Here is a 9,302-nt window from a genome sequence, read left to right as displayed (position 1 = left end):
TTTCGACTTAGATCAACATAAATTTATGCTTTGTTTGCTAGGAGGAAGGATAAAGTGACTGTTTATAAATGTTTCTTAATTTAATTACGCTTGCTCAATATATAGTGTGAGTTTTATTATCATTAATAAATGCATCTGTATATGTTCCTATTAATGAGAGGCTGCCGTATTTAAAGGATTTCAGTGAAAGAAGTTTTCCAACTTTGGAAAAAGATTCATAATAGTAGAGAGACCAAGATTTTTCAAGAAAAAAAAAACAACTTACATTCAATATTTTCATATTTCAAGCCCCCTGCTATTTCTCTTCATTTTTGAGTTACTATTTGGTGTTTTACAACATTGCATTCATTCATCTACTCAAATGTACTACAGGCGATAAAACTCACCGAATCTATGTGTATGTTTTCGTGTAAGGGCTCAACGGTAAAATATTTGCCTACTAAACTTAGGGATATAGCCTAGCTTCGAAAGCTGGCAAACAAGCTTCATTTTATGTTGAAAGCCAGCCGTCTGAAAAAACTCTAACAGCAGCACAGAGCGTACCTTGAAACATTTATATAGATTTACAAGTATGCACCACTGGAATCGACAGTCAAACTAGATATCTGTATAAGTGTTATTTTGATTTTATGATACTATTTTTGGCTTTCTAATTATAATATATATATATATATGAAAAAAGGCCTAATAGACTCAGTCGAGTGCATGAAGCATGTTTCTTATGTTGCCTCATCTAGTTTTAACTTTAAGAGATACCCGTGTGTATGGATGTAGGCAAATAAATAAGAAACGTGTGAAAACAAAACCAGAATTGGGCAACGCACTTCACATTAGCGCTCCAGTTTCCTGTACTGTACTAACTCTGCAATTTTTTTTTACTCTGCAGGTGCCTTTTTTAAAGGACGCAAGTAAATACGTTAAAACTCGTTTAGTGAAAGCTTGAGTTGACTGCGCTAATACCCACTAAACCTGGCGATTCCAACCTGGTTAAGGTTTTTTTTCGGAACCTCTGAAGAATAAGCACAGCGAAACCGCGTTAAAATCACTTCAGCGCGTCTCTTATAATAAGGCCTCTTTCTTTTGGACATTGTTACAAAAACTGTGAGTTCCTCCTGAGACATTATTAAAAGGGGTTATTGAACCGGCCGCTCAGTCTGTTCGTTGTTCCTTCTGTGCCTTTCAAAGCCTCTCTCTTAAATGCAAAATAACTTTCTGAAATCATAGAGACCCTAAGACATCGTGCCGACCTAAGGTATTTACTGAGTTTTAGACGTATCGGTAGCTGCGAGCTTTCACTAGGTTTGCCTTCCCATACGTACTAATATTTCAAGCTGGGGATAAGCTCTGATAAAATCTGAAAGTTTTCATACTTATACATAATTATACTGCATCTTTTGGAAATATCTTGCGTTGCAACGACTGTCGTAATACAATTGTTGTAATTCCGTTGGCTTCAAATGCAATCTATCCGAACGGATTATAACACAGCTGGGCATAAACAAATCGGTAGAAACAGTCTAAATGTTCTAACCGGTGTGCCTAACATGTTTAATATCGCACATGGTACAACTATTGTTATGCATGAAGTTAATCGGCTGCTTTTTCCGTTTGCGGCCATTTGTTCTGAATGAAGCATTGTTACGGCAACGACTTTAGGCCAGTTAATGTTCTTGGGAGACCTGCAATACGTGGGTTGTTATTCAAAAGCTTTTCCGTAAAAAGCATCAAGTGGCAATGATAATGGCACGTTCGCTTCTCACAGCGTACCCCTGATTGCGTTGACTTCGGGCTTCTCATTTACTCCACTTTATACTCTAATGTTAGTTGATATGCGGTCAATAGCAACTCCTTTTTTATAGAATTCATTTGTGACGATCATCGTCGCTGCGCCCTCACCCTTGTAAGTTATCTTTCGATATGGTAAATTTTATTTGAGTTGCAAACGACGTTGTTAAACACGTAAGACCCAAGTCATAAAAATAGGTGAATAGACAAACAAGACTTACAACTCTGCTATTTGCCAAAGGTACAGAAATCCTCCAAGAGTGTACATCATCCGCGTTACATTAGTAAGATTTGCATCCGTCGAGTCGGCCACCTCTGAGAGCTTTTCTCTTTCCATGTCTAGAATTTTTTTATGGCCACAGATATGGATAACAAATGACTGCTGGAATGTATACAAATAGGGTATAGGAGCTCTAACCACTGAACAGTACGTTGGCAGTTTCCAATAAACAGCATGACCTACCACAATTTAATGACAGGCACGAAGCCTATGCCAAACCAAGCCCGTGGAACCGAAAACACCGCTGGACCTGCGGATCGACCACCAGTACGTCTAGCCAATTCCTGCTCGATTGTAGAGGGCGGGGAACGCCATCAAAGAGACCGCAAGAAGTATAGCATCACCGTTGGAGTTGTTAGCATCGATAATGGCACCAGGTTGCAGCTTGTGTGGTCGCCGGCGCTGGAATGGGGGCACGAAGGAGGTCTTGGTCGCCAAAGACTATTGAAGGCAGAAAGATCTTCGGACGTAAAGAATCCTTACGGATAAGGGAGGCTACACCCCCGCTGTACGGGGAGTAAGCCGTCATATACCATACAAAGTCGCTAAATTCAATTCGAAAGGAAAAGAACTGGGGACGTACTAGGACGATGAACGACTGTGTGAGCGGCCCGTTACCGACGCACAGTCGTAAGGGCTGTGGTCAGTTCGAAGACGTCTCAGCGAAAACGCAAGACCGTCATCACATTAAGTCGTAAAGGGTACGGTACTGACGACATACGAATGGTGCGTGGACGACTAGCTGGCAACGATGGCTACAAGTTATGACCGAGAAAACATACTATATCATAAAGCTAATTCCGTTGCTGCTAGGTACGCTATGCTACACTACGCTAAATACGCTACCCATGTTGTCAATAGCCTAATTCTTTACACTATCTAGCTAGGATGTACGATGGAATATACACGGAAGACACATTGAGTATGTATCGATCGACCTGCGTGCTGCAGAGCTCACATGTGTACTGCGTTTTTACTCACCTATCAATCGATCGATCGTCGCCGTACGATCAGCGGGCTTCAAAAACTTTAACATCGGTGTTTAACAAACCTGTACACATACCACAATTAAATGGAAGTTCTTGGCCAACTGAAGTAAGAACATGAGGTCATCAAATAACGCTCTCTTTCTGGTCTTATATTTTCAATGAACCACGTGAAGATAAACAATCCTAAAAAATTAAGGTTATTTTTATAGTAAGGATGGAATTATCTTCATTTTTCTTTACAATACTCGCTGACACGACATAAATGCTATACATTATCTAAAACGGATTCTAAAATCTGAGAATATATGCCGATTTCTAGCCTAAAATGACCCTCTTTATAGCAACTAATTGTATCATTAGACACATTTATTTTGGCACCAAAATGTTCTTAGAGTGCAATTTTAATTGTTCCAGAGCATTTTCATTTTCTATATCTTAAACGTTTCCTCACGAAGACTGTACCCTGTATTGGTGACATATACATTTATTTTACAATGTTGTTTTCTAGTTAATAGTAAATAGAGTAAGTGCTTAAGGTGCACACATAATGGTGGTCTAGATTCGAATCGAGTTGTAGGCGTACTTCTTTTCCTAGTGAAAGTTCCTAATGGAGACTAATGCCTAACGACGGTGCCATATCGAAAAATTTACTCCGATACTCGACCAAAACTGAAAAAACAAGAAAACTATTTACAGCAGACCTAAACAACGAACACAATTATATCTTTATCTATCTGATTTTCTTTAGGTTTTTAACATATTTTTTTAAATTTATTACTGTACAGAAAGTTTTTGACGCTTAATGCTGAAGTTTAGAGATGAGCTGTAGCAAACAAATCGACCTTATCAATATACTGCTTGTACCATTCGTGGGCGAGATAGAAAAACGCCGCATCGACGTTTGCGCCTTCTTTGGTCGAACACTCAAAATATCTTAGGCCAAGCTCACGGGCCATTGACTCTCCTTGGGCTGGGGTCACTGTCCGCCGATCTGCCAAGTCCGTTTTACATGCTACGAGCGCTCCTGTGATTTATACGTTCGAAGCCACACAAACATGTCAATAATGAGGTCAGGTTAGAACAGCTACATTGAAAACAACATTTGACAGTCATCGTTGATGCTCTCAATGATAATGCTGTGGGAGTTTGTTTTTGCATACGCGGCACCTAAGTACAGAATGAAGGTAGGACCCGTATCGAAAAATGTCAAAACTTTATTCAAGGTACATTGAAGTAAACATTTTACCGATCGGAAATGAGAGCGCAGTTTCGGGCCTGCCCGCCTACGCAGAGTAATGCTTACGTGCTAAGTAGGCTCGTTGTCAGATCTATTCTTCTAAATATATTTAAGTCTTAAGCATGAATAAGCTCACCGAATCACTCTTGTCTTGCACGTATCTATTTGTGACGAGACAAATCAACGTACAACTGGGAATAAGCTCCTCAAAATAAAAATCTTCGAACGTAATACAGAGCCTTTTATCCTCTATGTAGGTATAGGCAGAATCCCAAACATCCACTGTATTAGATTCAAGGATCGTGAATATTTGTTTGTACCCACCAAGTATGGGATGCTCCTGAATCGCTTTAATACATCTTGTATACCAGTCCTTTGATGCCCGAAAACTTCTATCTGACGTGACGTCGTAAGCAACAACCACAAGTGTCGCGTCTGTCCACTGAAATATATTAGTGAAAAAATAATTTTCTTAATTACTATATCAGGAACGAGTGCTTTTCACCGTATCAACCCTCGAGTCTCAGTTATAATTAGAAAGAGATAATAACAATAACGCTGTAACAAATCTGAATGCTCTGACCATTCTTTCTAGAAGATCCGCGTAGACTTTTTTCCCCGAACAATCGTGCACAAATATATCCTGCAATTTAGAACCGAGTTAAATTACTAGCATGTTGTACATTAAGAGTCCTAGACAATATATTTCGTTTAGAAATTAGATATGGTGGTTAAAAAAAAAACGCTGAAGTATGTGAATTGACAGCTTATTTTAGAAAAGCGTTACTGTGTAGCCCTACCTATATCCATACAGGTACTCAAATTCATATAAAAATAACATATATTCGATTTGGTAGAAGTGTGATCCTGATTCTGCATACACTATCTAGCGGGACAGCTTAGCGTATAATGCGCCGCGTTCACGCTGCCACGTACGTTCAATCCGCACTTATGGGCAGACCGCACCGACCCCACCCGTCTACAAAAAAATACCAACTTCTACACAATGCTTGCATTGTAGTAGGGGTAGCCGTAACCATTTCAACAAATTCTATAGTCAAATAACATGCAGCACTTCGCATCGGGGCTGATACTCCGCAATGCAAGCACGCTTTTCGTGGGTTCCGGCAACATATTATAGAAAGCCCCCTTCTGAACAACCCCCATGCTTCAGATCCCCGATAGTTCAGCACACAACGGCAAGTTAAAAGTCTTGCGTATGTTTCTGCTCACATAATCAAGCATCCTTTGTCTAGTGATGGCATAACGAGAACTGCTGCGAAAATGTTCTATCTTTCCTTCAATGACATTATTTACAAGCAGGTTGCATCACCACATTTTTAATTGTTGTCCTATTGCTCGCCTAATGACCGTCAGGCTACATAGAAGTCAGCGCGAATATTAATTCTGACACTTGCGTGTACTGACCTCTATCGCAACGAAAAGATGCTGCCCTCTGGGACAGATGTCAAAAGCAGGCCGCAATCGGTTTTCCTACTGGGTATCACTACGTATTACTATAACGTTATTTTGTGAATACAACCTAAATTCCGACAGCGAAAGCTGTTGAAGCGACAGAACCTAAAGCTCTCAAGTTGATTATTGTTAACCCAAATGTGTGGTTTTCCGTTTATTTATTTACGGGTAGACCTAAACATGTACGTGCATATATATTTGTATATGTGCGTATACTCAAAGGAAACTCACGACTTTGTATTTTGTATCCGGGATTCTCACCGTTTTCACCGATATATTCAGTCCCAGTGTCTGAAATCAATTCAGCGATCATTAAGATGTGACCAGTAACTTTTTGAACCCTTATTAGAAACATGTTTCTACTAAGGTTATTAACGAATGATTCGATGCGAGCGTTTATATTGAGCTCATCAAAAGCTGTCCAGCATAAACAGATTTTACATATATTTAGTCCTCGTTGTTTCATGCTCGTATGCAAGTATATCCGAAGATTTTTTACCCTAAGGTTATTCTTCAGGCCGGTGTTAATGCTTGAATATTATGAGTATTAGTAGTTGTATATATACATAGTAAATATAGTACAAGCTCCGCTGCTTTAAATATTATAACTTGTTGAAGAAAAATCGCTTATTTATGGGATAATAATTAAAGTTAGTTTCAACGTAAGCGTGTGAGTGCATTGTAGTTAAGGGAAGGGAAGGGAGCAACCATAGACTTGCCGTGTGGATAATTAAATCTATAGTGGACGCGAAACTAGCAAAAACAACTTATCAGTTACTCAGTGCAAAAAATAAGCAAATCACAGGTATTGAAATCTGCTATATAGTACGCAATGATGGAGTCACAATACAAGTTACCCGGAGTCGCATAAATGCTCGCAAATGTTTGTAAGTAATGCCGAGTTCTTTTTTCTAAATAGTTATTTGACGGAATTTTCTCTTGAATGTTTTATTATTATTGGATAGTAGCTATATTCCGTTCTCCAGAAGCACATAGAAAATTCCCATCGTCTCTCCAAGTGGTTCCGTTGCGTGCCAATTTCCGAAAAACATAATGGCCTTGTCCTTTTCTCCTACAACCTAAATAGCGTCTGCAACGTGATTATACGTATTTCTTATACGAACGAATTTGCAGATTTATTTTGACACGTTTCATCTGACGATCGTAACGATTTTACACGTGCCCTTGCGAACTACTTTGTTCTTAGTGTAACTAGATGGCTTATGTATATAAAAGGCGAAACTAACTGATCAATCATTTATTTATTTATTATTTATTTATCGTCAATAAAGGTCAGATTGGTCACTTGTACTTTTTCATGGCTGGAAATCTTAACATATGTTACTACACGTAAAACTCAGACATGCTGTTCGATGTATACATAGTCAAACTACGTCTGTAGGTTAACGGTAACACTAACTGCAAACCTTCGTTCATTGTCACTGTTGTCACGTCGCCATTGAAAATAATGCGTGTGTTCTAATGGTTGATATTTGCAAAATTTTCTACGAAGGACTAGACGCTTACTTTTGCAAATTGTAAACCTACTTTTTCTAAGCCTGTAAATTTGCTCTTGCTTCTCCATCGGAGTATATGGTTGTCTTATTACTTTTGTAGTTTCCGGAAAAAAATTTGTTTGATTTTATCTTCCACATATTCGAGGCGAGGTGGAATTTATCGAAGTCATCCCAAGCATTGTATTTTAGTTGCTTTTCAGTTCTTACATTCAACTGCTGCATGTTCTGCAAAATAACCAGTCGTGAGAGAATTGAAAAATACAGATGAATGAATTGATGTCATTAACATGTCTAATGAATTAACATGTCTAATGCTTTTTTTACCAGCGGATCGTCAATAGAAACAGCGTACATTGTAATGCCATGTTTCAAATGATCGATCTAGATAGCTGGATCTATCACACACTTAGCGATTCAAATAGTGAGCGATGCAGATTGACAAGCGACAGTTCCCGAACAAAACTGAAAAATAGACGACCGGGAATCTAGGCGTTTTTTCTTCATTAGCTGCGAAAGTTCGTGGAGCTTATACAATTTACGGAATTTATAATCTCTAGCAAGAAGCACGCAAGAAAAAGAACCATTAATAGAATTTCTAGGTTAATCAGAAGGTGCACGGAAGAGTGAAGAGGAAAGCTATAACGTTCCAGTGGATAGAGGAGTATATATGCATTCGACGCTCTAATGGAAACTAGATTTTCAAGCTGTGTATCTGTTATTGTCGAAGCAGACTTTGGCCTATCGAGAAAACCGAGAGGGCTCGTGCCCGTCACAAATTCAAGAGGCAATTTTATACCATCTCGTAGTTTTTGGGAAAAGGTCCATTGCTGACTAAAGATGTCTTGCCAACGTACGAGTCACCTACGGATAATGAAAAAATCGATAATCCTATGTTAACACGCAACATGGCAAAGCTTGTGGACTGACGTTAAAAGAGCGAGATCACGCGTTCACGCAAAGAAAATCCAAAAAGTATCGTTTGTGATGTCTAGTCTTTAGTCTCAGTGAAAACACTTGATTATCATCAACTTATATATATATATATATATATACGTGTATTACACTAAGTTTATCATTCACTCTGTTCGAGAGTACATTAATTACCAAAGTTATCCCATTGTCTAAGTTTCGCGTTTGATTAACTAAGAGGTAATTAGATGTGAGTGCAGTTTAATATAATGCTTTTTCCATTAAATTCCTGACAATTCCTACTTCAGATGTTATCTTCAAATGATTTATACAGACGGGACACTATTGTTTAAGTCGTACCAGTCGCTATTGGTTAACTAGGTTTTCTTATATATCAAACTGAAATATACCGATGACAACACAGTTAGCCCGCAGCGTATTCGACATGATAGGGCTATCATAAACTATCGTCTAGCGATTCCTTATACCCTAGAAGCTAGTCGAGCTAACTACACAGTTGATTCACTTCTCTTTTAGTGACTGTAAACCACACGCAAAAGTTTTCTCTGTTTCACTACTATTGGATAAGTGACGCTGTGATGTATTGGCGGCTTCGTCACAGGCTGCAATGATACTCTAGCGAATGTACTATGTCTCGACGATAAACCTAAATTCTCCCGTTGCTATAGCGATGAAGCAGCGAAAGTCGTCAGCAGACACATAGCACACCAATCGGCGGGCACTCCTTCAAACTCATAGATACAATTCTGTTAGGGTTGGCCGATCAAAGCGTTACAGCTGGATGTTTAGCTATGAAAAAGAATGAGTTAGAGCCATCTAGTGTTGTTGCCCTTATTAAAATTTCTCTTACAGACTAAACTTTTGTGAGATGTCGTTAAACGGAACTAGTCATACTCTAAACGGCATGCATTATGCTGGGGGAGAAGGCTCGGGCTTTCCGTGCGCGCTCTAAAGTAGGGTTCTGTTCCTATAGTAACCCACTGGATCTGTTAAGTCCAAGAATAGTACTCGCCCACGGCGCTCACCCATGGCCACAAACAAAGCTCTTCCTGTCAACGTTTTCACGTACTATGTACTAGATACTGAGG

General features: G+C 39.1%; 1 protein-coding gene across 2 annotated transcripts; it reads right to left on the bottom strand.

Moving 5' to 3' along the window:
• Nucleotides 1–3,779: 3,779 nt before the first annotated feature.
• On the bottom strand, nucleotides 3,780–8,742 carry LOC111250183 (intraflagellar transport protein 27 homolog). Of its 2 annotated transcripts, XM_022805032.2 has the most exons (6): nucleotides 8,604–8,742; nucleotides 8,081–8,145; nucleotides 5,999–6,058; nucleotides 4,875–4,934; nucleotides 4,616–4,733; nucleotides 3,780–4,078 (listed from the first exon to the last, which is right to left on the bottom strand). In XM_022805032.2, exons 1-6 carry the CDS (start codon nucleotides 8,638–8,640, stop codon nucleotides 3,867–3,869), a joined length of 552 nt encoding a protein of 183 aa, XP_022660767.1. In that variant the 5' UTR covers nucleotides 8,641–8,742; the 3' UTR covers nucleotides 3,780–3,866. The 2 variants fall into 2 exon arrangements, with proteins under 2 accessions (XP_022660767.1, XP_022660759.1); XM_022805024.2 differs by lacking the exon at nucleotides 8,604–8,742 and having other exon boundaries at nucleotides 8,081–8,222.
• Nucleotides 8,743–9,302: the final 560 nt, after the last annotated feature.

Source organism: Varroa destructor, unplaced genomic scaffold, assembly GCF_002443255.2.
Source record: "Varroa destructor unplaced genomic scaffold, Vdes_3.0 BEIS01000001.1, whole genome shotgun sequence".
In the NCBI taxonomy this organism is placed as follows: domain Eukaryota; kingdom Metazoa; phylum Arthropoda; class Arachnida; order Mesostigmata; family Varroidae; genus Varroa; species Varroa destructor.
Note: the sequence above shows the minus strand (reverse complement) of the source record. Positions and strands in the feature narration are given on the sequence as shown.

What these genes read in the sequence shown, in the direction of transcription:
- LOC111250183 (XM_022805024.2), bottom strand. Translation starts at nt 8,191, where the DNA reads ATGTTGCGTGTTAACATAGGATTATCGATTTTTTCATTATCCGTAGGT. An exon ending in CGGATCTTCTAGAAAGAATG is followed by an intron (nt 4,734 to 4,874) that starts GTCAGAGCATTC and finishes AATATATTTCAG; the next exon opens with TGGACAGACGCGACACTTGT. An exon ending in TCAGGAGCATCCCATACTTG is followed by an intron (nt 4,079 to 4,615) that starts GTGGGTACAAAC and finishes TATAAATCACAG; the next exon opens with GAGCGCTCGTAGCATGTAAA.